The sequence below is a fragment of the Brassica napus genome, chromosome C3 (genome assembly GCF_020379485.1).
Source record: "Brassica napus cultivar Da-Ae chromosome C3, Da-Ae, whole genome shotgun sequence".
NCBI classification, from domain to species: Eukaryota; Viridiplantae; Streptophyta; class Magnoliopsida; order Brassicales; family Brassicaceae; genus Brassica; species Brassica napus.
The window spans coordinates 2661701-2686977 of NC_063446.1; the positions used below are offsets into that span (position 1 = coordinate 2661701).

The following is a 25277-nucleotide window of genomic DNA, read 5'->3' on the forward strand; positions in this document are numbered from 1 at the left end:
GAAAAATCTTGTTTTCCGCCAAAACATAAAAAATGTGTTTTCTCGCTAAAACCGAAAAAACTTGTTTTCCCGCCCAAACCGCAAAAAGAAAACTCGTTAATTTTGAAATAATTCTAATGTAAATATATTAAACTAAATAATTAAATGTAATATAGTTAAAATTAATATTAAACATATGATTAAATCAACACAAGGATATTTTGGTAATTTTTTTACTAAACTCATTTGAATGGGAATGAAAATATAAAAAACAAACATAAGATCCATTTAGATGATTCATCTAGATGAGCTATATAGATGGACAAGCAAACAATCACAAAAATCTGAATGGATCATTTGAATAGATCATACAAATGAATCATTTGGATGGAGATGGCAAATGGTAAAACAAAGAGCCCCATACTAGAAAAAAAAGTTTTAGAAGCTTTAGCAAAACAGTAGAGTTTTTTTTTTCCTCGAGTATTTTCTTTTTCTCTGTAGTTCAGCTGCTTCTATATGGTTCCTCTCATTGAACCGGCAAGCTAATAGTACGACATGGTTCCTCTCATTGAACCGGCGCTGGCGTCAGCGCTGGTTTTCTCGAGTACTATTAACAGCAAACTTTGTTAGAGCATGATTAACCCGGGGTTTTTAGAGTGGGGTTCTTAGCGGAAGTTAAGAAATTGTTTCTTAACTTTTAAATAAAAAAGGTAAGAACCGGTTTTTAAAGTCTTTATTTAATAACCGGTTCTTAACTTTTTTATTTAAAAGTTAAAAAACAGTTTCTTAACTTTCGCTAAGAACTTCATCCGAAGAACCCCGGGTTAATCATGCTCTTAGGTTACTAAATAGATTTTGAACCATTATGACACCCAACACTGAGTTCTGTTCTTTAACATGACTGACATCGTTGTTCTGTGCAAACTTGACACGGATTTGGTATTTTGATTTAGCTTCTGAGTTTAGTTTTCAAGTCTTTTGTGTCTGAACAAGGGACTCACTTTGGACTAAGAATAACCAAAAGCAAAAAAAAAAAAAAACTCCCCACAAAATCACTGTCTTGTATTGAATTGTCTTTTTTTTTTTTCTTATTCATCAACTTATTGAAGGTTTCGGATACAACAGGGAATATATGAAAAATCTAACACAGCAAATAGCATTACAATAATGATTATGAACATCAATAAAGTAAAACTAAAATAGCGACAAGCAAATGATCAGAGGAAATCAAAGAGTTTATAGACCTTCAAAGAAACGCAAATGGTCTTCGAATGTCTCAGCGTGCCTGATCTTAGTGATCGACCCATCATCTTCAACCTGCAAAGGACAAACACATTCATCAATTGTCCTCCAAACAGAAAGAACTCTATTGTCTAACATTCACATCATGGAAGTTTCTAATAGGATCTTATAGATTGTTTTACCCAGTATTCCGGAGGACGCATCTTGAGATTGTAAGTGGAAGCCATGCTCATACAGTATGCACCAGCATCATGAACCACCAGACCAGCTCCCTGTAACAAATAACATTCACTCATTACATTCTACATTACTTGAGAACTTTCAAACATAGTCAGATCCTGATTCTCACCTTCGGAGGAGTAGGAAGCTCTCTATCTTTGCCCAAGAAATCAGCAGATTCACAAACAGGACCCACTACATCGAACTTGGAAACCTCTGCTTCAGGCGGTGTAGGAGAGACCAACTCAATATGCTTTTGTTGTTACAAGAAACAAGACCAAGAAGATGTTTAGCTACAACTCCAAGGGTGCTAAAAGCAATTTGTAGCATTTACCTGATATGCATCATAAAGACTAGGACGGATTAGCTCAGCCATACTTCCATCGATCACTATAAAGTTTTTAGTTCCATTCGTCTTCACTCCAGTCACATGGTTGACGAAACAGCACGTGTTTGCAATCAGCGACCTCCCTGGCTCTATTATTAGATTCAGTCCACGTGACAGAACAAGCTCTCTCACCTGGAAACACATCAAAGGATTGTAAAGTTTCTTACAATTCAAGACTCTTGAGATCAGATGAAGGAGAGAGTGTTCTTACGGTGTTGATGAGATCCATGGGTGTAGGAAGGATAGCTCCTGCATGGTAATAATCTATCCCTAAGCCACCACCAATGTTCAAGTAGCTAACTTCAAAGCCTTGACGCCTGATCTCATCAATGTATTCCACCATGAGAACCGCAGCATCTCTGAATATATCCACCTGGAATCAACACAACGTTCATCAGATTAACACACCAAAACATAACGTTCAACATTGATTATATTTATATAAATTTTATAAACACTAATTATTAATTTATATATATTGGAACCATATATTTACATTAAAATTTTTCTATCTTATTATTTTATCGAATTGTAACATATTTTAGTCTAGCTTGGGCCGACAAAAAATTATTAATTTATAGTGTTTATCTACTGTATAGCGAAAGCTACCTTTGTAATGGTAGAGCCTAGATGGCAATGAGCTCCAACAAGCTTGAGCTCATTAGGATGCGCCTTCACCTCGTCGAGAAACCACTGAAGCTTCTCGTTCCTGATACCAAACTTTGAGTTCTTGTTCCCGGTAGCTACGTATGGATGCACCTGACACATAATGTAACAGCTCACTCATATCCAATCTAAGTAGAACTATTATGTTAACGAGAAACTAGAACATAACCATACCTGAGGATCAACATCAGGATTGATACGCAGTAGAACATTGACCTGTTTACCGGAGATTCTTGAAGCTTCCACAATATTATCCAAGTCGAACTCACTATCCACGTTCACGAAAACACCTGCCTGAGCAGCTATAACTAAATCCTCCAACAGCTTCCCATTTCCATTGAAGATACACCTATTCATTATATATACCAAGAACATAGTCAACATGTAGTGTTCTACAAATCGGTATACGCAGCGCCTAGTCAGCAAATTTGATCTAAACCGAAACGATTATAACAGTCTAGGCGCCACCGAAACAATAATCTTCTATAAAACGCCTAACCACCACCAAGCCATTTCTTCTTGAACATTGTCAAGAACTAATACAACACCACTAGACAAAATCAAACAAAGCATATCAATCTTCTCATATTCTAACTCCATCAACCTACTGAATTCAAATTCTAAAAGCTCTCCAAATTGGCATTTGATTGTAGGAGTCAAGCTAAACAGACATTACATCAATGGGTTTAAGGAAAAAAAACATTACTTTGTGGGATCGAAACCAGCACGAAGAGCAAGCCTGAGCTCATTCCCACTAACAAGCACAGCACCACATCCCAAACTCCTCAAATGCTCCAGAATCTTGAGGTTGTTATTAGCCTTGATGGCGTAGCCAATGACGGAGCTCACACCTTCCAAGGCCTCTTTGTACGCCTCGACGTTCCTCGTGATCTGAGGCTTGCTGTACAAGTAAAAAGGTCTTCTCTCCACGCTCTCCATGATGTCCTCGACCTTGGTTCCCTCGCAGTAGAGGAACCCATCTGATGATTTCTTGAAACAGTGGTTGAAGGAAGACTGATCGCTTGATTCCTTCGTCACGGTTTTTACAGAGTTTGGGGATGATGCGGCGGCTTTGACGGAGAGGCGTTGCAGTGGCTTCAAGGTTGACTTGAGAGACAGGACCGGGATTCTGGAGAGGGGAGATCGGTTCGATTGGTATTGGTTTAGGTTTCTTCGGAGAGATGATGAAGGTTGGGAGAGGAGGTGAGTAGCTGACGCCATGGCTGGCAAGATTGTGAGCGTTTGGGATGAGACGGAACAGGTGGCGTTGAGACTAGGGTTTTGTCCGAGAATTATGTTAACACGTGCGAAGTGTGAATGGGTGGATCCTGTCGGATCCGGTTCAGACAGAACAGTAGTTTTACTTTTATCCAAAAGGGTAGATGCAAAAAGTTTAAAGCCCAATGGTTATTTAAAAGAAAAGGTCACATATAAGGCCCATACTATATTATTTTTGTTTATATGTATTTTAAAAAGGCTTATGTTAGTTTCGATTAAAAGCCCAATAAACAATACTTTGGAACACACACATAACTTGCACTTTTTCTTATATTTTTTTTTAGCAACTATTTTATTTATATAAAATATAGCATTACACATAAAATAACACAAATCCCTTATATATTAATTGAGGAACATTTGAAAAGATATAACTTCAATTTTGTATTAATTAAAAGAGGCCTCAATGCATAGGTGGCACTCAATTAGGTAGTCAATTACATTCAATTGAAAAATAAGTAGGTCCACATTCGATTTTTATATGTTGTTAGATACATAAGTTGGTCAAACTATATGATATAATGATATGATATGCTATTTGCTTTCCATAAATAAAACCGACGGAATTACCATAAATGACTAATATATATATATGACAATTAATGATTTTAATAATAAAGATTTGATAACAATTTATATCTCCTCCATCATTTTTTGTTTAATTTTATATTATTAAAATAAATTAAACAATCAAATTAGCTATAAAAGTAAAATTTATATTTTTTCGTATATGTTATATTTTGAATTTTTAAAAACAACAATAAATGACTAAAACTATTAAAATTATTATGTTAAAAATTAATGATCAATGGTTTAACATTTTTATTATAAGAAGATACACATGATTTTAAAACCATATGAGTAAAAAATATCATTTAATAATAAAATAAATATATATATATATATATATAGATTAAACACTATATACCATAAGATTACATAAATATTTTAATATTAAAACTTTCAATGAATTTGCAAGAACATTGGTAAATTATAAACTTATTAAAGATTCAGATTGAAAATTTTGTTATCGATGATTTAAATATTTTGTTATAAAACGATAAGAATGATCATAGAACCGTATGATTATAAATTCTTGTTTAATAAATAACTATATAAAATATACTATTCTTAGAAAAATAGGTTGGTCTATCTTAACTTATATTACACTTTTTATTAAATTAACTATCGAATTGATAAATAACTTACCAAAAATGTTTTGCACTTTCCTTAAATAAAAGCTACGAAATTACCTAATATGATTAACGTATATGTGAAAATTAATTATTATGAATAATAAATAATTGATAACAATTTTTGTAACTTAGTTCTTTTTTAATTTTATATTATTAAAAGATATTAAAAAATCACATTAAATATATAATAAAAACATTTATATTTTTTCTTATATGTTATATTTTGAATTTTTCAAAACGTCTATAAATTATTAGAAATTTGAAGATCTCCACTCTGAAAATTTTGTGATCAATAGATTATTTTTTTGTCATAATAAGTTACAAATGATCATAAAATTGAATTAATATGAACTTTTATTTAATATTATAAGAAGATACACATGATTTTAAAACCATATGAGTAAAAAATATCATTTAATAATAAAACATATATATATATATATATATATATATATATATATATATATATATATATATAGATTAAACTATATACCATAAGATTACATAAATATTTTAATATTAAAACTTTCAATGAATTTTCAAAAACATTTATAAATTATAAACTTATTAAAGATTTCACATTGAAAATTTTGTTATCGATGATTTAAATATTCAGTTATAAAACGATATGAATGATCATAGAACTGTATGATTATAAATTCTCATTTAATAAATGACTATATAAAATATACTATTCTTAGAAAAATAGGTTGATTCATCTTAACTTACATTATATTTTTATTAAACTAACTATCGAATTGATAAATAATCTACCAAATTTTTTTTGCACTTTCCTTAATTAGAAGCTACGAAATTACCTAATATGATTAACGTATATATGAAAATTAATTATTATGAATAATAAATATTTGATAACAATTTTGGTATCTTAGTTCTTTTTTTTTTTAATTTTATATTATTGAAAGATATTAAAAAACCACATTAAATATATAATAAAAACATTTATATTTTTTCTTATATGTTATATTTTGAATTTTTCAAAACGTCTATATATTATTAGAAATTTGAAGATTTCCACTCTGAAAATTTTGTGATCAATAGATTATTTTTTTTGTTATAAAAAGTTACAAATGATCATAAAATATAACGCATATGAATTTTTATCTAATAAATATTCAAACTAAATAATATATATATATATATATATATATATATATATATATATATATATATATATATATATATATATATAAATACTAATGATTTAAAGACAAGATTGGCTGATCAATTTTGTCGTCCACTTGAAATCTTTCAAAAGTATGTGAAAGACTAAAGTCAAAGTAAATATGGATTTAGAATAGTAGTTATATTTTACTAACCGAAATACCGAAAAAAACCGAAACCAACTCGATATCCGGATTGAACACCCTTAATCCAAATGAAACCAAACTATTGTTTCATTCTTCAAAATATAATAAAAATAATAACTTAATCCCGCGCAAGGCGTGGGTCTTATCCTAGTGCATATCTAAAATAAAAGACAATATTACAATACATAAAATAAAATTTGAAGAAGCTTTTTTTCTGAGCGTTCTTCATGCAATCTTCATGTTCGGATATCGATAATGCGATGAAACTTCAAACTTTTCTTCATTGTTTTTTTGTTGTATAACATTAGTCAACTTCCAATTTGGATCTATAGATATCCATCGATAATGAATTCAATATAATAATTCTATCGAAAGAAATATAAATTGAAAGGACCAATCTTCAACAATTCTAAGAACATCTCCATACAACAACAAAAAATATTAGTTCCTTATCTCTGACATACTCTTTCCACGGTGGTTTCCATGGCAATTGTTTCCAAAGTAAAGCGGTCAAGATAAGTTCTTTACTGGTTAAATCTGAATTCAATTTGTCATTGATCGTGGTCGTGAATCTCATGATATCCACTCCGGAGATGGAAACAACGAAGTGGAAAATAAGATAAATAACAACCAAATCATCGAGAGTAAATATGAACGTCTTCTCCATCATAGAGAAGAACAAAACACAAATAAAATTATAAGAAACGAAACTAGAATCAACATCTCTTGGAAAGAGATGCAGAAGAAACATAGGTTACGTGAAATCGCCTTGTAACGACTATGTGATTGTCTGCATATCTCCATACTTTTTTTTATATCTTATATATTTATCCATGTGATTACCGACCGCAATACTTTGAAATACACGCATAATTTACACATTTTCTTATATATTAATCCCTCCGTTTTATATTGTAAGTATTTTTAGAATTTTTTTTTTTGTTTCAACATGCAAGTAGTTTTCAAATTTTGAAGTAATTTTTACATTTATTGAATATAGTTTGATCAATCAAATTAAATAAACTTATTTTTGATTGGTTAAATTATATCTAATCTATTTATTATACAATATTTTTTTAAATTTTTGTGCTTTTAGCCGTATGATTACCGGCTATGTGATTGTCTGCATGTCTGTATGTCGATGACCATATGAAGCCTTTGTGATTTTTTATTACTTTTTTTTTTTGTAAAATGCTATAGCAAAAGAAACATTAAGATTTGTAATCAGGTAGACACTCGACGCTATAGACTTTTTTTCAGGTAGACACTCGACGGGTGATAGTTAGTGAAGAGTGGGAATATAGGGGAATTACTAACCATAGTCAAAGCTAATGGAGTTGTTTAATAATCTTGGGAATTGAAGGCACGAAAATAAAGGATTAACAAAAATGAAATCAGAGCAGTTATTGACTTTGGGGTTTACTCTCTGAACAGAAGAGATTAGTCTAATTATATATCACAACTTTCGGATCCCTAATCTATTAGTATTACTCTATACACTCGCTTAATTTTCTTTTCTTTCTTCTTGTAAACCCTACACTGACTTAAATTCAAACGTATTCAACTGCGTGCACTCTTTTTTATAAGAAAAACAAGAGTGAACGAACTGCTACTACTATTTGTCGGTGGATGATTATTTCCCTTATTTTCGTACATTGTTTTTTTATTACATTGATTATGTTACTCTTCTCTGTTCATCATTTGTTTTAGTTGATACATTATTTTCCAAACATTTCATACTAGTATTATCTACACTTTACTATTTAAAACTTGAAAAATTAAGCTGTGAATTTACATTGAACATTTTGTAAAGTAATTCACTAATTCATTGCAAATTACTATTTCATTAACACCCAATGAAGATTCCATAGACTTGTAATGGAAGTCATGAAGGAAACTTCACAGCAATGTAAGAAAAACTGAAAACCAAAAACAATAAAAAAAAATTCTACAATTAAATATATAAAAAAACTCAGTGTTATCACTCTCTCTCTCTCTCTCTCTCTCTCTATATCCTTCCCCACACTCTCTCCATCTTTTATGTACTCCTCAGATCTGACCAGAGGAGAAAGAACCAGAGAAAGAACATGACTGATCGAGTCTTCCCAGCTTCAAAGCCACCAACCGCCGCTAACGGAGCTCCAACTCCAACCGGTGGTGCCTTACCACCTCCTCCGTCTGTTAACGGTAACGGAACAGCTAACCAGAAACCTCAAATCTACATTCCGGCTAACCGCCTGGTTTACCGTCCACAGCCGTACAGCCGCCACCACCACCACCAAACTCGACCGAGCTGCCGGAGAGTCTGCTGCTGCTGCTGTTTCTGGTCCATCCTCATCCTCCTCGTCCTCGCTCTCATGGCCTCCATCGCCGCCACCGCCGTGTACGTCATCTACCACCCGCGCCCGCCGCTGTTCTCCGTCCCGTCGCTTCGTATCGGCCGCGTGAACCTCACCACCTCCTTGGACACTTCCGTCTCGCACCTCTCTTCCTTCTTCAACTTCACGCTGATCTCCGTGAACCCCAACCAGCACCTCACCTTCTCTTACGATCACTTCGCCGTCGCCGTTAAATCCGTTAAATCTAACGAGATGCTAGCGAACGGAACGGTTCCCGGTTTTTTCAGCGGCAACGGGAACAAGACGTCGTTTAGGAGCGTGATCGCGACGTCTACTTCGGCGCGTGAGCTGGATCCGGAGGAAGCGAGGCGTTTGAAGTCGGATCTGACGCGGACGCGCGTGGGGTTGGAGATCGAGATGCGGACGAAGGTGAAGATGCAGATGGGGAAGCTGAAGAGTGAAGGGGTTGAGATCAAAGTGACGTGTGGAGGGTTCGAAGGGACAGTGCCTAAAGGTAAAGTTCCGACCGTGGCGACTTCGAAACAGACTAAGTGTAAGTCTGATCTGAGTGTTAAGGTCTGGAAATGGTGTTTGTAATGGAATTTTATTATTTTTGGTTGTTTCTAAATTTGTGAAACTTTTGGAATGATCCAAAAGAAGATTTTTATTTCTCAGTTGTTCGTTAAAAGTTTGCAGAGGAGAGTCAGAGAGATGAGATAAGATAGTGTTGTTTAGTAGTGAAGGCCCGGAGAATTTACTCACGGCTTCTAAAATTTTCTTGGATTTTTTTGTTTTGTTTTGGGAGTGTCTTGTTTAAATTATAATGAAGACAAACATATACATAATAATAGGAATTGAGTTGAGTACTAAAAAGCTGGAGATGGCAGTGACTGTTGCATTAGATGAGAGGAGGGACTAACAGTGAGCATTGAAGTGAGATCATCATAGTATACAAACATTAACAGAACCTCAAAAATGTAAAAAGAAAGAGACAATATTGAATAACACAATGGAAAAAAAAAAGATGTGTTAAATGTTAGATGTTGAACTATGTGATCTCAGATAACATCACTCATTTAAGAGAACGTGCATCACCTGTCTCTCTTTACTTTTGGTTCCCTGATGCAATACACAAGATCAGCAGAAAGATCTTATTGCAGCTTATTAGTCCAAGGTGGGGATATAGATTCAGTGCATATACTATTTATCTAGCAGCTGCATGTTATATAATCAATGTAGGCTTCATTCAGGTACTATGTAGATTAACTTAAAAATCAGATTTCTATACTGCCATCAGAATTTGCGGCCTGAAAGATAAGAAGAGTTTACCAAACCATACATGCTTGTAAATGTTAACCAAGTAGTGTTTGTAAATGTTAACCGTGTAGTGTAGCCTAATGGTAAAGACTAACTTGGGGGTACAACTTAAATATGTATGGAATGGGTTCGAAGCTTGAGCTTCATCAGCCAGGTATATTAAATAAAATGTTTGAAAATGTTAAAAATGGTTCATTGAGGTAACTTTTGAACGAGTCACTTTACCATGTAAAACCAATAAATTAAGAAATTGACTAGATATTAACCCGGATATATATTATATTTTTAAATTAACATTTAAAATATGTTATAAAGATATATATATCTAATATCAATTTTATATATATATATAATTTTTATTTTGAAAATTTGTATTTGTTGAAATTTGTTTGATGATATTGTACAAATCAAATATTAATGAAGTATTTTTGTTTATTTATTAAAAATGCAACATCAATATTAATAGTTTAATTTTAAACATTAGTTTTATACGAATTAATAAAAAATTATTAGCTTCTTTGTTTAGAAATTTTTATTCTCGAAATGTTTTTATGTGAATAAATTAAATTATTTTTGTTATATTTTAAAATATTATTTTATTTAATATATTATATTTCAGTTTAATGTTTTTATTTTTACTAAAAATATCAAACATAAAATGTTACAACCAATAAAATATTATTTATTTTATTTTATATAAAAATTTAATTTGATAATTTAAAATGAATTGGGCTATACTATTTAATTTCAGAATTAGTTATTGAATATATAAAATATGGTTTATATTAAATATGATAAACAGTCAAATGATAATTACCTAATGACAATATATTTATCTTTTCTTAAAAATGTTAATGTTTAGATGTATATTGTTTTTGTTTGGAGAATATCATATATGAGTAATTTTAGGATGTTTAGTTAAATTTCTGTTGAATGGTCTAATATAGATTTGTGTATGGTAGATAAAAATAGAATAGAGTAGATACAGAAGTTAAATGTTAAAACTGAAGAAAAGTCGAGGCCCAAATCGAACAAAGATGGCCCAATACGATTTATCTTAATTACCAATTAAATTTAGAAGCCCAACAACAACACATGTCCTAAGCCTTTTTCACTTTTCTCTCTCTTCCGGTTTCCGACATCAGTTGCCTCGTGGGGGCAGCATAGAAAATTTAGAAATCAGATTCTCTCTTTAACTTTCTACACTTTGCTACCAAAGAACCTCGTTTTGGGCTTCTAGAAAGGGAATATCATCACAATCTATGGCGGAGAAGCTCGAGCCGGCGAAGGTTTTGTACTGCGGAGTTTGCTCTCTTCCCGCCGAATACTGCGAGTTCGGTCCCGATTTCGCGAGATGTAAGCCTTGGCTCATTGAAAACGCCCCTGACCTCTATCCTGATCTCCTCAAAGGTAAATTACCAAACCCTAATTTTTTAAATGTTCCGACCACTTGATTTCAGATTGTGTAATGACATATGTTGGTCTGTTCACTTTTGTCAAATCTTCTGGTAGCATTCGATAATCATGTCTTAATAAGATATCACGTGTTCACTTTCGTATGAATAATCTTGTTTTTGTATCTTCGATTTGTGTTACTAACATGTACATATGGTTATGACAATAACTTTAATCTGATTTTTGATATGGATTATACTATCAATTGTTATGTTACAGAAGCTAATGAGAAGGGAGTAGATAATGTTTCTGACAAGCTCCAGTCCGTGGGAATCTCTGGCGCTGATGGTGCACCCTCTTCTTCTCAGACTGGTATGTATCCCATTGATGCGTAATGCGTTACACATATTTGTTACTGAGCATTATTAGTATGTTGAATCCCAAATATGTAATGCTTAATGGCTGGAAGCCATCTGTAATGTTTTTCTTCTGCTGATGAATCTGTTAAAACATGAATGATACAATGTTTTTTAGCGTTACTGATTACTGTTGATGCATGTAGAAAGGATTCATCATTTTTTGTTTTTGAATTTAGGAGGGACATCCAAGAAGGAGGAAGTGAAACGCCTTCCTGGGGGAAAAGTTAAAAAGAAAGTAAGTAGCATTGTGTAGCCTTCCTCCTGCCTTTTTCTAGAATATTTAACGCACTACCACACTTTTGGATTAACTACATATTAGCGTTTTACTCAGCGAACCTATTTGTCTGGTTGTCTAATTATCTAATGCTTGAGGATTCTGTATAGGAGAGGCAAGAAGTTATTATTGAAAAGGTTGTCCGCAACAAGCGCAAGTGTATCACCATTGTGAAAGGACTAGAACTCTTTGGTGAGTTATTTGGGTGGATCATCTTAGTATTCTTTATTGGCTGAAACAAACCTCATTCTATTGACCCTTTAAAATTTGTTTCATCAGGGATAAAACTCAGTGACGCGTCTAAAAAGCTTGGGAAGAAGTTTGCTACCGGAGCATCAGTTGTCAAGGTATGCAGAATATGGATTTCAATTCAAAAATGAATAATAGGTTATGTGCTTAGATATAGCAGTAATCTTGTGATCAATGGGAACAAGTATGATCTAGGTTGTTGAGCAGCCTATCGTTTTGTAGAGTTACCTTTTGGATCTCTGATTTCAAAATATGCATATACAGAACTTTTGACACTTCACCGCATTTGAACCACTCTGTTTGCTTCCTTTTATGCTTAGGCTTTTCTATGTTTATTCGTTGCAGGGACCAACTGAGAAGGAGCAAATTGATGTTCAAGGAGATATAATCTATGACATCGTTGAATTCATTACAGACACTTGGCCCGACGTAACATAATCTATCCCTTTTTTTTTTGTTGTTTCTCTGCGTTCATTTGTATGAGTAGCTTCCTAATAACACTATTGACCGTTGCATTACCTATTTACAGGTACCTGAAAGATCTATTTTCTTCATTGAAGATGGGAAGAAGGTTCAGGCTGGTTGATGATTCACCCTTTGTCCTTGGAGTTTTTTTTGGCATGGAAGGTTCATGTAGACGAACTAGTTTCCGAGTCCTCCCATGTGTTTTTTCTTATTACCAAACGTCTCTGTTTCTCTTTGTGGATCTAAGCATTTCAAAACGATTTTTTTTAATCTTTCTAATTAATTTAGTGTATAAACATATTACCAGACTGCATTAGTAACTGACATGAAGATTTTATCAATGATAAGAACATTTTGATAATCTTAATGTGCTTAACTGATATACAAAACCAGACCACCTAAAAAGACTTAGCAGTCTGTATTGAACAAATACTTTTAAATTCGTGAAGTAATCGGAACAACTGATCTCATGGGGACTTGGTCACTTGTACTGACAACACCATCATTATCATCATCTTTCTTGAAGAATGATAAAACAGTAGAAGCAAGCTGATGCTGGTGAGAAGTGAACTCATGATCAGCTCCTTCAATAAGACAGAGTTTATGATTCTTTATGTACTTAGCGAATTCAGATGCTTCTGTTACAGACACGATCCTATCGTCTGAACCATGAACTGTCAACACCCTGGAGTTTTTATGAGAGAGTCATTAATTCAGCCATCATACTGAAAACCAAAAGAGACTAATCCTTATAGAGTTTCACCTGCAGTTTTCATGAATTGAGAGACAAGCTTCATGAGTATTGGTTGTTAGACGGTCCTTTAGACTCTCTTCGGTTACTCTATATTCAAACTTTCCTGCAACGAAAAACGGCAAGGAGTTTAAACTCCATGCTCATTGGTTATAACAATCATACAAAACTAAAAAACTGAAAAAGATTATACCCTTTCTGTTCCTAACATCGATGAACCCATTCTCTTTGATTCTCTTCATGTAGTCCTTACCAAGCCGCCCTTCTATCGCTCTCTCTAGAAAAAACCGTCCTGAGATGTTCACAACAATCTCCACAGCCTTGTACTTTGCTGCATACAAAAGCACCACATTCCCACCTGACAACAACAACAACAACAACAACAATAATGATTACCCTTCTCTTGAAATCTACAAACAAGAAATCCACCTTACTTACCTTTACTATGTCCGATTATTGCAGAGATTACACGGTTCTCCCCACGCAAGTGTTGGAGAACAGAGCGGAGATCTTCAGCTTCGCGGCGATAGTTACCATACTGAAACGATCCTTGGCTTTCCCTGAAGAAGCTCATGAACATGAGTAAAGCAAGCAACATACACTTCATAATCAAAAGAAGGTACACTTCATTCACCCACCCGTTGCCAGCGAAATCAAACCGGAAAGTAGTGATCTTTGCGCTTTCAAAGACATTGGCTATTGTCCTCATGGGGATACGATCCTAGAAGATTATTAAACAAACAAATCAAATTACAAACGATGAATAAGGACTGATGAGAATGCTACAAAAAGAAAAAAGAGCAAACCTTTGATGATTGAAAGCCATGGCAGATGACAACAGTCTCGGTTGAGCCTGTATCTTGCAAAACTCCAACGAGTTTCTCACCGTGACTGTTCTCTATCACAACTCTTCGGTGTTGATTCTCTTCAGACAAAACAAAAAGATCACACCCCATCACCAATAATGTTTCAAGCAGCTATAAACACAATAGAAACATTCGGAGATCTCTATGATCAATACAATCGAATTGCTTGTTCTGTGGTACAACTTAAAAGGGTCATGGATCGAGAAAAGAGAAGCTACCGGAGTTTTCGATTCGTTCGTTGTTAGATTGACTCCGGTGAGTCTCCGACATCGTTCCGCGGAGGAGAAACCTGGAAGCTTATGGCTCTCGTGGTGTGTGGCCCGCGTCCGTACAATCAGAATACCTCCGGGCGACTGAAGTTAATTGTTTGCCGATTAGTCTGAAAAATCACGCCGGTGTTTCGGACAAAGATATGTCTTTTTGTATTTACAATAAATAAATAAAATATTTACAAAAAAGTACCAATATTTTGAATTATTTTCATTTATTTTTTAAAAGATCATCAATCTGAATTTTCATTTATGTTGTCTGTGAGCTCCTAATATAGTAATCATACCCTTGTTTTGTAATTAACCATTAGTTGTTCCATTTATTTGAACTGTAATTAGCAACAGATAAAACCAGTTTATTTCTCCAAAACATATAGTATTACTAAGAAAATGAGTGCATGAATAATGCTGTCTCATAGTTCTAATTACAGATTTTAAGGCCTTAACTCTTAAGTGATTGGATACTGAAAGGAGAATTCTTTTAATATGTAAACAAAGACCCATAGACCAAGTTGATTAACAAAATACAGTATAATAAACTAAACCCTGCCTGCAGAAGTGTCCTCGATCATAGAAATGAACAATTAATGAATAATCCAAATACTCTTTCACTGCAAAGACTTTATTAACAAAGACTCATAAACCAAATTTATCACAATTAACAACTATATTCAGAGTTTCTTTTCTTTCCACGATATTTTGTTGTTAATGTCAACGCTAATGGCATTATAATGACAACCAAGTTTCATAACGACTCTATAATCATTTTCTTGGCAAGATCCCAAGGACACTTATATACAAGCCGCACATACATACATATCACACATCATTTTCGATTCAATTATTCCCGTACCGAAGTAATATTATCAATCAATGGCTGAAGATGGAAACGTCGAGAATCTTCCGGTTCAAAACCAAGTGCTTAACCGGACCTCCTTCCATTTCCAACCTCAGAGAAATTGGCTCAACGGTTATGATTAATTATTTATTTTGCATTACATTTTACATTGGAAGAAGCTATTAGTTTTGATAATGATATTGTGATGTGGGATTAAAGTAACTAACTGTTGTCTTTATCTTTTTTTATGTCGCTTCTAATCCTTGGATGCATCTTGGAATCTAAAGATCCAAACGGTAATTAAACCTAAACAAACTTTTAACTTGTGATAGAAGGAACCTCTTACATTTATTTATGTTAAAAATGTTGTTTCAGCGCCAATGTATTACAAAGGATTCTACCATCTGTTCTACCAGCACAACCCTTTGTCTCCCGTGTTCAGTAGGAGAATCATATGGGGCCACTCTGTTTCACAAGACATGGTCAACTGGATCAACGACATCAACAGCTGCTGGTCAGGATCCGCTACGATCCTCCCCGATGGCAAACCTGTGATCTTGTACACCGGAATCGACAACCAAGAGAGACGGGAAGACAGACGGCAAGTCACAGTTCTTGCTGTACCTAAAGATGCTTCCGACCCTTTGCTTCGTGAGTGGGAAAGCCAAAGCAAAACCCTGTCATGGATCCATCAGAGGACGTACTTCATTACTGTTTCCGTGACCCTACAACCGCATGGAAAGGTCAAGATGGGAGATGGAGAGTTCTCACAGGAGCTAAGGAGAGAGATACTCGAAGAGGAGTAGCCCTTTTGTACCACAGTACTGATGATTGTGAGCAATGGGAAAGGCATCCAGAACCTTTACTTGTAGCACAAGCCAACGAAATGTTGGAGTGCGTTGACTTTTTCCCGGTTAAGCTCACGGAAAAAGAAGGTGTAGATACTTCGGTGAACAATGCTAGTGTGAGGCATGTGTTGAAAGTTAGTTTTGAGGAAGAACTTGGAGGCAAAGATTGTTATGTACTTATGTTATTGGCTCATATTGTTCCGAGACTGATAGATTTGTGCCGGACTCAGAGCTCACTTACACACGTGCTGATCTGAGATATGATGATGGATGGTTTTACGCCTCCAAGTCGTTCTTTGATAGTGCTAAGAATAGGAGGATCAACTGGGGATGGGTTGTGGAGACTGATAGTAGAGAAGATGATATTGAGAAAGGATGGGCTGGCCTTCTGGTAAATATAAATATATAGTTTTATAGGTTTAATACTAGTGGTTAATAGAGATAATTATTGTCAATAAATTTTTGATGAATTGTTTTGTTTTTGGTTTTAGGCTCTTCCTAGGCAAATGTGGCTGGACACAAGTGGAAAGAGGCTGATGCAATGGCCAATCCAAGAGATCAATAATCTCCGGACTAGACAAGTTAGCTTCCATAACAGGCAACTCGAAGGCGGCTCGATGTTTGAAATCACAGGCATTACTGCAGCACAAGTAAGTTTTTGCTATGCTTATCTTATGATAGATTTGTGTATTTAGTTGATTTAGGAACTTCATGTAAAATTAGTTTTTTTTTTGTGTGTAAATTTCACTCATGGTCCTAAATCATTTATGTGAACATTAAGTAGTTTATTAGAATTTTAGTCGAAATAACAAGGCTCCTTATCATGTTTGAGCATATATATTTTTCATCTAAAATAATTTCTGATTTTTTTTATGAAAAAAAAAATCCAATTTATGATTTCAAATATTTGTTAAATTCTATATAAAATTAAATACTTTATCACACTGGGTTTAAGTAGTTCCTAATATCTGTGAATGAATAAAGTTTGTTAAATATTTTGAATCAGTGATCCAATAACACAAAAAACTGTATTGTGGATTAGCAAACCGTTCAATCAATAATATATACTGGTTTCTAGAATCAATCGGCTAGTATTTTACTTTGTTTTACACCATATATTTCTCTTGTTGTTATTAAAGGCAGACGTTGAAGTGACTTTTGACCTGCCTGTTCTGGAAGATAACCCCCGGATACGGGACTCAACGCACGTTGCTGATGCGGTTTTGTTCAATCGTGGCAACTCGCTTGGATGTGTTTGCGGGCCTTTTGGGTTGCTAGCATTAGCTTCCAATGATCTATCCGAACAAACTGCGATCTTCTTCAAGATTATTCGTCGCGGAAATGGATATTCGGTTATAATGGGCAGCGATGAGAATAGGTAACATTTCGACTTTAGCCTCTATATATTTAAAACAAGAAACCAAATGTTTCTTTCTCTTGTGTAAACTTAATGTTTTATTTTAACAAATGGTAATGTAGATCTTCGTTGAGAGACAACGTACACAAAATTCCGCATGGAACATTCCTAGACATTGATCCAAGACATGAGAAGATCTCATTAAGATGTTTGGTAAGATATATTTGGCCTTCTTTTCGATGCTATTTGTTATTTTTGGGTAAAATCAATGCTATTTGTTTTATTTTTACCCTAAGACTTTTCTTATCTAAAACAATTTCTACTTTGTTATATAGATCGATCACTCGATTATAGAGAGCTATGGAGCAGGAGGAAGAAATGTAATAACTTCTAGGGTTTATCCCAAATTGGCAATTGGTGAAGCAGCTAAGCTTTTCGCGTTTAATAATGGAAAGAAGGGTGTGACCATGTCGTCTCTGGATGCTTGGAGCATGAGAAATGCCCAAATCAATACAAATGCAATAATTATCACTAATAGTGATGATAATTAATAATAATAATATTTGGACTGCCCTAAAGATGATTAGTGTCTTTTCATGAACTCCTGAACTGTTTCGAGATTTATAATCCGTATTTTTAGAATGATATTATTGATATTTCATGAAATTTATCTTCTCGAGTTATATATTAAAATCATGCTCGTCAGCAAATTTCTCTTTCTATCAATCATTTTGCTGTAAGCAAAATGAAGTAAAATAGTTTAGAGAATAGTGACCAACGACCAAACAAATTAAAAGTACAGTATCCTATTAGCAGCTGTAAATGTTTCCACAAATTAAATTAAAAGAAAATGAAGGCAGGTAAAGAAAATTAATAATTTATGAGCTACTTGGTCCAAGTAATATACTTAACAAAGACCAAAAACTACAAACCTTAAATTTTGTAACAAAAGTTCAATTAACAAATACTTAAAAAAATTCTTCTTCTTTGCTTCAACCTTTGGAAAGATCGAAGAGGTACTAAACACTAATGGCACTATAAGTACAATGAAAGTTTCTCACAACTCTATAACGTTTTTGTTGACAAGATCAAATTAAAATATAAGAGAAAAGATCAACATGGAAGCTGCTTCTTGTGATGAACATGGAAACTTCCAGCCTTACCGAACTTCCTTCCATTTTCAAGCTCATAATAATTGGCTCAACGGTTATTATTCACTATGTTTTAATTCTTATCTGATTCTATGTGCAATAGTACTCTTACATATCTATTACCTAAACAAGAAAATTAATCTTTGTCTTTATTTTTTGTAACATTTGTTCATTGGTTTATAAACCTACGTTGCATCTTGGAATATAAAGATCCGAACGGTAAAAACTCCACTATACTTTTACTTGACTCACATATGGATGTTGAATCTGGATGCAACAAGACCCAAAATATTCTTGATATATTGTTTCAGGGCCATTGTACTACAAAGGATTCTACCATCTGTTCTACCAACACAACCCTTTGAATCCATTTTTCGGTGATATTATGGTATGGGGACACTCTGTTTCACAAGATTTAGTCAACTGGATCAAACTAGAACCAGCCCTTTCTCCCTCAGTTCCCTCTGACATCAACAGCTGCTGGTCAGGATCCACCACCATCCTCCCTGAAGGCAAACCTGTAATTTTGTACACCGGAAGCGACACCAATAAACATCAGGTCACAGTTCTTGCTGAGCCTAAGGATCCTTCCGACCCTTTGCTTCGTGAATGGGTAAAACCTAAAGGCAATCCTGTTATGGTTCCACCTAGTAACGTCCCGGTTGATTGTTTCCGTGACCCAACGACGGCGTGGCAAGGGCATGATGGGAAGTGGAGAGCGCTTGTAGGAGCTAAGGAGAAAGATAGTAACAAAGGAATGGCGATTTTGTACCACAGTGATGATTTTGTGCAATGGACAAAGTTTCTAGTGCCTTTACTTGAGTCACAAGTCACCGGAATGTGGGAGTGTGTGGACTTTTTCCCTGTTGCGGTCACTGGTAAAGAGGGTTTAGATACTTCGGTGAATAATTCTAGTGTGAGGCATGTGTTAAAGGCAAGTTATGGAGGCAATGATTGCTATGTCATTGGCACATACTCTTCAGAGACTGATGTATTTTCTGCGGATTCCGAGTTTACTAACACAGCTGAAGATCTGAGATATGATTATGGCAATCTGTTTGCGTCCAAGGCTTTCTTTGATAGTGCTAAGAATCGAAGGATCTCATGGGGATGGATTATGGAAAGAGATAGCAATGAAGATGATATTGTCAAAGGATGGGCTGGAATTATGGTAAAAAAATAACAGTTTAATTTCAATTTTTTAGTGTTTCAAGAAACTTCATGATGACCCTTTTTTTTCCTTAGGCTATTCCAAGGGAGATTTGGCTGGAAAAAAGTGGAAAGAAGCTGATGCAGTGGCCAGTTGAAGAAATCAACAATCTCAGAGCCAAAAATGTTAGCTTGGATAGCAAGCAACTCGAAGGCGGCTCCATCCTTGAGATATCTGGCATTACTGCTTCACAAGTGAGTTTTCTCACCATGTTTTGTTAGCATTCTCACATGAATTAGGTTAAATTATATAATCAAGTGCTAGTCATAAATCATTTTATTCATTAATTCATATATAATGTTCTGAGATGATATTTTGTTTTAACGAATTGTTTTTTTTTTTCTGTTCAAGGCCGACATAGAAGTAGCTTTTGATCTACCTGATCTAGAAAATGATACCGAGGCTTTGGATTCAGAGGAAGTTGATCAAGCGACTATAATCGATGGTTATAGCGCATCGGTTAAAGGTTTTTATGGACCTTTTGGATTGTTAGCATTGGCTAGCAATGATTTATCAGAGCACACTGCAATCTTCTTTAGAGTTATTCGTCGTGGGAATGGATATGCGGTTTTAATGTGCAGCGATGAGAGCAAGTAAAAAATATTGACTTTGATCATATAGCTCACTCATGTTTCTGACATTTTGTGATATATTTGATGTTTTTATTTTAATTATTTGTTATGTAGGTCTTCCTTGAGAGACAACATAGAAAAAGCTACCCTTGGAACATCCTTAGACATTGATCCAAGACATGAGAAGATATCATTAAGATGTTTGGTGAGTTGAATTTTATCTTTTTGCAAATATCATTTCTTTTGTATTTTCACCTTAACACATTTTACCTTTGTGATGAACTTTTTTTTATAAAAGAATGACAAATGTTTTTGGTTTGTAGATTGATCACTCGGTTATAGAGAGCTATGGGGGAGGAGGAAGAAGTGTGATAACATCTAGGGTTTATCCGAAAATGGCAATTGGTGAAGAAGCTAGGCTTTACGTGTTCAATCATGGAACAAAGGCTGTGACCATGTCATCTTTGGAAGCTTGGAGCATGAGAAAAGCCCAAATCAATTCAAACGAAACCTAATTAGCGAAATGTTTGTAATGACTGCAATATCCTATCTTTGGACAACCAAAATGAGCAAGATGTTTTATCATTTCTTATGACTGTTGAAATGTGTAAGATTTATGTGAGTAAAGAGATATTAAAGTGTGGATTTTATGTCACTTCTCAGAGTTGTGGTGGAGATGTGTCAAGATCATTAGAAAAGATAAACTGCATACATTAATCTATACACTAGTCTTTCAGTATACTTTAAATTGTGGCCATTGTAACTCATCAGCACTTATGTTGCCTTTAATCATTTCGTTTCTTTCGGTATACCACTTTCTAATCTTGTCGTTATTATATATAACGTTTGAGCATTACATCACCCGACCCTCATTGGTTATTGCCACTCTTTTTTTCAATTATTAAACACATCGATCGAAATCATGTGGTTACCAAAGTTGGTCTAGCTTTTCTCTTGCCTATATACTTTGATTGGTGATATGCCGTTGCTGCGGTTAGAGCACAAAAGCAACGACTGTATTAGAAAAACTAGAGTAACTATTGTCTGAGTTAAACAAAGAAGAGAAGAAATGATCATTAACTCATAAAAACGGTCGATGCTTCAAAATAAAAAGCAACTTGTTTTCCTTAAAGGCTGACCAAAACCCACCACTGAGGAGCTCCTAAATCTAAGGGTAGGTTTGTTTTTAGTTGAAATTTGAAATTTGTTGTTCAAAATAAAATATTGTTATCTGTAAATATAAAACATGGTTAACATTAGAAAATGTCACAATTAGAGAAAATTTAAACCCAAGATAAAAACATTTAACGCATAAACATAACTATCCTCTCAAAACTCCTATAAGCTTGGGTACATGGTGTTACCGACGAGATGATTCAGCTGCGAAATAACTTCTTAATTCGGTATGAGTAGTTGAGAGATACTATTTGTTACTACTAACTTTTGATGAATTTTATTCTTAATACAAAAATTAATTAATGAATTACCCAATAAATATGTGTGAGTTGCAAATCAATCAATCAAAAACCATAAAATAATGTAGCGCGCGGTATTGAAGAATCCGACGGCAGTGATTGTGCAATAATTGCGAGTGACACCTACTTTCAGAGCCTAAAGATTCTTGGGAGAGAATACATATACTCAATTACCCAAACTGTTCAAAGGAAAGATAGTAGTCAGATTCCGTGGTAATCAATGGATTCTAGAATATTCCCTCCACGTTAAATATCGTTTTAAAAAAAAACTTCATTACAAAATAAGTGTCGTTTTCGATTTTCAATGCAAAATTTATTAATTTTATGCAAAATTTATTTTTCTATTAGTTAAAATATGGTTAAGTGTATAGGTAATAGTATTTTTTAACATTATAAATGTCGTTTTAGGTTTCGGCACACGGATTAAGAAAACTTTATTAACTTCGAGGTCACTATTTAAATAAAGAACGGTCATCGATGACCTATTGTACTGCTAATGACTCCTTTTCACTTCAGTTTGCTTCCCTAGATTAACCCAAAAATGGCCAAATCAGTACTTTATGTTAATTAATCATCATAGATAATTGGAGTATTACTTGAAATATCATGATCAATCGGATTCTTCACATCAACACAATTTTCATATTTTCAACCCACATCAACATTATACAATTCAATACGGAAATTAAAGAAATATGGAAATAATTTACAAATCTGATAATTTATGATGAAATAAATCACACACGTGATAATCTAAAACAACATGAACTTAAGTGGTGAAAGATATTAAAAAAAATTACACAAGGGAAAACGAAAAGTACATTTTAATGTTTCAGAATCAAGAACAGAAAGAGTAGTAGATCATGAGATTTACAGTGGATATTATTACCAGATTTTCTTAAATAGTTATAAGTTAAACATACACAATTATTCCCACAAGGCTCCAACCTCGACGAGTCTAGGAATAAGATGACCACTAAGGTGAAGTGCCACAAGAGACTCAAACCCACCGACACAAGCACCACCGATGAAAAGCACCGGAGCGGCTTGAACGGCGAGGCAAGCGATCTCTTCCTCGTCGATCTCAATCACTGTTGGGTGGACTCCAACGGTTGATAGAAGCTTCTTCATGACGTGACACATGCAACATGAGGAGGATCTAGTGAATATGATGACCGGGTGCTCAGATATCAGCCGTTCGATCTTCGACTCTGACGTCTCCTCCTCATCGAAGGATAGGCTCGTGGAGGCGGTGGAGGAGGAGATGGGTGGTGGTGCTGGGGGAGGAAACGTCAGGTCTAGCGAAACGTTGTCGTTTGTGAAGTTCCGTAAACCTTGCATCGTCTTCATTTGGAGAGAGAGAAAGAGAGAGTGGGAGAGTTTGGTTGATGTCAACGCGAAATGAGGACCATAAATGGAGAGATTGGGTGTCACTATAATGACGTAACCATTAGCTAATTATTTATTATTTTATTTTATTTTTACTATTTTTTTTTAAATCATTAATCTTTGACCTTGAGGTCAGCTAGGTGACATCTAAACGTGAAACTAAATTCTATCAAGCAAAGTTGTACACAACTTATGGCTTGAAAATATCCTTTAGAAAAACTGTTCCCAAGTATATTAGAACATGATTATTGGGGGTTCTTAGGACGTAATTCTTAGCAGAATATAAGAACATGTTTTAACTTTTAATTAAAAAAATTAAGAACCGGTTCTTAAATAAGAGTTTTAAGAACTGGTTCTTAACTTTTTTAGTTAAAAATTAAGAGACGAATTCTTATATTCCAATAAGAATCTCACTCTAGGAACCTCCCAATAATCATGCTATAAGTATACATAGTTGTCTGATATATTAAAATTTAGACATATAATTTTGACTACAACAACATCTGTAAACATGTATATAAATACAATATTACAAATATTTAATAGAGGAAGAAAATAATATATATTTTATTTTGAGTTTTCCATGAAATCTGCCGTACGTGGTGAACGAGAGATTCGAAATATTTGTATATATAGCTTGGTATATACGCTATATGGGCAGCAGCATCATCGTCAGTCTTACGACATCTTGTTGTTTACTGCTTGAATCCCATGACGTAAAGAATGGTTTTACCAAATGCTCTAATAACGACAAAACACACATAAATTGAATATGATTCTCTGCTCCTGGCAACAAAAAGTTGTTATTATATACTTATTTCTTATTCAATATTTTTGTTGGCACATATAGGCTAGGACCATCTCCATGTTTAACTAATGACATCATTTGAATAATTGTTTAAACACACAAAAACTATTCGGGCTACACAAAAGCTAACTGATATCAGCACTTTAGATTTCATGAGGTAGTTGATGAGATATATATTGAATACTTATGGCACATGTCATTTTTCTACCTTACATGAAATACTTATTTTAAAAAAACACTGTAAAATTTTCGAACTTTCAGTACTGGTATAGTTAATTTATAGTATTTTTTTGTGTGCAACTTATTTATAGTATTATTTATTGTTCGACATTATAGTGATTGGTTTATTGCAAGTGTGAAAATAGCACGTTGAGTGGGACATGGATGGAGCGTGTAGCACACGGAGAGGATGCAAAGTACAAAATGGGAGAGTAGAATTAGTGGTCACATGGCAGATGGCACATATGTGATAAATAAATGATGCTGACGTCTTATATTTGTTTTAACTTTAGGTAAACTGGAGCCACTTGACGTCATCAGTATCAGATTGATCAGACTATGTCTCTGCTAACGTCGACAACGCTATCTTACCAATATATATATATATATATGTATTATACTTACATATTTGAAGGATAGATTGATTATGGTATCATAAAAAAAGTGTTGGTGAAGTTGATGATCATACGTATCATAATTATGTTGGTGAAGTAATTAGTGATGAATAATTCACACACATATCTATCGCCATTATGCCATTACTGACAACCTGAACGTGGAATTTGCTAATGTTATTTTATTTTTGATGAAATCTTGTATCTAACCAGACTGAGAAGATAGTATTGAGTACTATAGTCTCTGCTTTTTCCTAATCCTATGCAGCCATCAAGAGATAGTACTTTCACTTGATATCTCAAAATGAGGGGATATGTAAGCAGCCCGAGAGAGAATGAGAGTTCCAGTTTAGAAACTGCAACATGGAGATC

At 34.1% G+C, this 25277-nt stretch overlaps 6 protein-coding genes and 1 pseudogene across 7 annotated transcripts; 4 read left to right on the plus strand and 3 right to left on the minus strand.

Annotated features, from left to right (window-relative positions):
• Positions 1 to 1039: 1039 nt before the first annotated feature.
• Positions 1040 to 3818, minus strand: LOC106358514 (diaminopimelate decarboxylase 2, chloroplastic). Its single transcript, XM_013798328.3, has 8 exons — positions 3201 to 3818; positions 2669 to 2843; positions 2438 to 2587; positions 2040 to 2201; positions 1775 to 1960; positions 1571 to 1693; positions 1404 to 1493; positions 1040 to 1296 (listed from the first exon to the last, which is right to left on the minus strand). The coding sequence occupies exons 1-8, from the start codon at positions 3713 to 3715 to the stop codon at positions 1216 to 1218; spliced, it is 1482 nt and encodes a 493-aa protein (XP_013653782.1). The 5' UTR covers positions 3716 to 3818; the 3' UTR covers positions 1040 to 1215.
• Positions 3819 to 8044: 4226 nt separating this feature from the next.
• Positions 8045 to 9511, plus strand: LOC106358513 (NDR1/HIN1-like protein 6). The gene has a single exon (XM_013798326.3). The coding sequence runs from the start codon at positions 8387 to 8389 to the stop codon at positions 9233 to 9235; it is 849 nt and encodes a 282-aa protein (XP_013653780.1). The 5' UTR covers positions 8045 to 8386; the 3' UTR covers positions 9236 to 9511.
• A 1592-nt stretch (positions 9512 to 11103) lies between these two features.
• Positions 11104 to 13118, plus strand: LOC106358511 (translation machinery-associated protein 22). The gene is made up of 7 exons (XM_013798323.3): positions 11104 to 11365; positions 11630 to 11722; positions 11946 to 12004; positions 12154 to 12235; positions 12323 to 12390; positions 12638 to 12721; positions 12822 to 13118. The coding sequence occupies exons 1-7, from the start codon at positions 11218 to 11220 to the stop codon at positions 12876 to 12878; spliced, it is 591 nt and encodes a 196-aa protein (XP_013653777.1). The 5' UTR covers positions 11104 to 11217; the 3' UTR covers positions 12879 to 13118.
• BNAC03G05140D lies at positions 13071 to 14813 on the minus strand. 2 transcript variants are annotated; one of them, XM_013798322.3, is made up of 7 exons: positions 14593 to 14813; positions 14315 to 14433; positions 14147 to 14229; positions 13947 to 14068; positions 13702 to 13866; positions 13521 to 13614; positions 13071 to 13442 (listed from the first exon to the last, which is right to left on the minus strand). In XM_013798322.3, the coding sequence occupies exons 1-7, from the start codon at positions 14642 to 14644 to the stop codon at positions 13193 to 13195; spliced, it is 885 nt and encodes a 294-aa protein (XP_013653776.1). In that variant the 5' UTR covers positions 14645 to 14813; the 3' UTR covers positions 13071 to 13192. The 2 variants fall into 2 exon arrangements, with proteins under 2 accessions (XP_013653776.1, XP_022554320.1); XM_022698599.2 differs by having other exon boundaries at positions 14315 to 14485; positions 14593 to 14795.
• A 401-nt stretch (positions 14814 to 15214) lies between these two features.
• Positions 15215 to 18237, plus strand: LOC106355374 (annotated as a pseudogene).
• A 264-nt stretch (positions 18238 to 18501) lies between these two features.
• On the plus strand, positions 18502 to 23008 carry LOC106356559 (beta-fructofuranosidase, insoluble isoenzyme CWINV6). The gene is made up of 7 exons (XM_022697381.2): positions 18502 to 18892; positions 19048 to 19056; positions 19149 to 20008; positions 20083 to 20241; positions 20399 to 20640; positions 20734 to 20824; positions 20943 to 23008. Exons 1-7 carry the CDS (start codon positions 18805 to 18807, stop codon positions 21132 to 21134), a joined length of 1641 nt encoding a protein of 546 aa, XP_022553102.2. The 5' UTR covers positions 18502 to 18804; the 3' UTR covers positions 21135 to 23008.
• On the minus strand, positions 22797 to 23520 carry LOC106356558 (glutaredoxin-C10). Its single transcript, XM_013796295.3, has one exon. The coding sequence runs from the start codon at positions 23442 to 23444 to the stop codon at positions 23022 to 23024; it is 423 nt and encodes a 140-aa protein (XP_013651749.1). The 5' UTR covers positions 23445 to 23520; the 3' UTR covers positions 22797 to 23021.
• Between the last annotated feature and the right edge of the window lie 1757 nt (positions 23521 to 25277).

Coding starts and splice junctions, on each gene's coding strand:
- LOC106358514 (XM_013798328.3), bottom strand. CDS start 3,715: ATGGCGTCAGCTACTCACCTCCTCTCCCAACCTTCATCATCTCTCCGA. Junction 1,694..1,774: donor GTCTTTATGATGCATATCAG/GTAAATGCTACA, acceptor TAACAACAAAAG/CATATTGAGTTGGTCTCTCC. Junction 1,297..1,403: donor TGCGTCCTCCGGAATACTGG/GTAAAACAATCT, acceptor TGTCCTTTGCAG/GTTGAAGATGATGGGTCGAT.
- LOC106358513 (XM_013798326.3), top strand. CDS start 8,387: ATGACTGATCGAGTCTTCCCAGCTTCAAAGCCACCAACCGCCGCTAAC.
- LOC106358511 (XM_013798323.3), top strand. CDS start 11,218: ATGGCGGAGAAGCTCGAGCCGGCGAAGGTTTTGTACTGCGGAGTTTGC. Junction 11,366..11,629: donor CTATCCTGATCTCCTCAAAG/GTAAATTACCAA, acceptor GTTATGTTACAG/AAGCTAATGAGAAGGGAGTA. Junction 11,723..11,945: donor ACCCTCTTCTTCTCAGACTG/GTATGTATCCCA, acceptor TTTTGAATTTAG/GAGGGACATCCAAGAAGGAG.
- BNAC03G05140D (XM_013798322.3), bottom strand. CDS start 14,644: ATGTCGGAGACTCACCGGAGTCAATCTAACAACGAACGAATCGAAAAC. Junction 14,434..14,592: donor CGAACGAATCGAAAACTCCG/GTAGCTTCTCTT, acceptor TTTTGTCTGAAG/AGAATCAACACCGAAGAGTT. Junction 13,867..13,946: donor AATAATCGGACATAGTAAAG/GTAAGTAAGGTG, acceptor TGTTGTTGTCAG/GTGGGAATGTGGTGCTTTTG.
- LOC106356559 (XM_022697381.2), top strand. CDS start 18,805: ATGGAAGCTGCTTCTTGTGATGAACATGGAAACTTCCAGCCTTACCGA. Junction 20,009..20,082: donor AAGGATGGGCTGGAATTATG/GTAAAAAAATAA, acceptor TTTTTTCCTTAG/GCTATTCCAAGGGAGATTTG. Junction 20,242..20,398: donor CTGGCATTACTGCTTCACAA/GTGAGTTTTCTC, acceptor TTTCTGTTCAAG/GCCGACATAGAAGTAGCTTT.
- LOC106356558 (XM_013796295.3), bottom strand. CDS start 23,444: ATGAAGACGATGCAAGGTTTACGGAACTTCACAAACGACAACGTTTCG.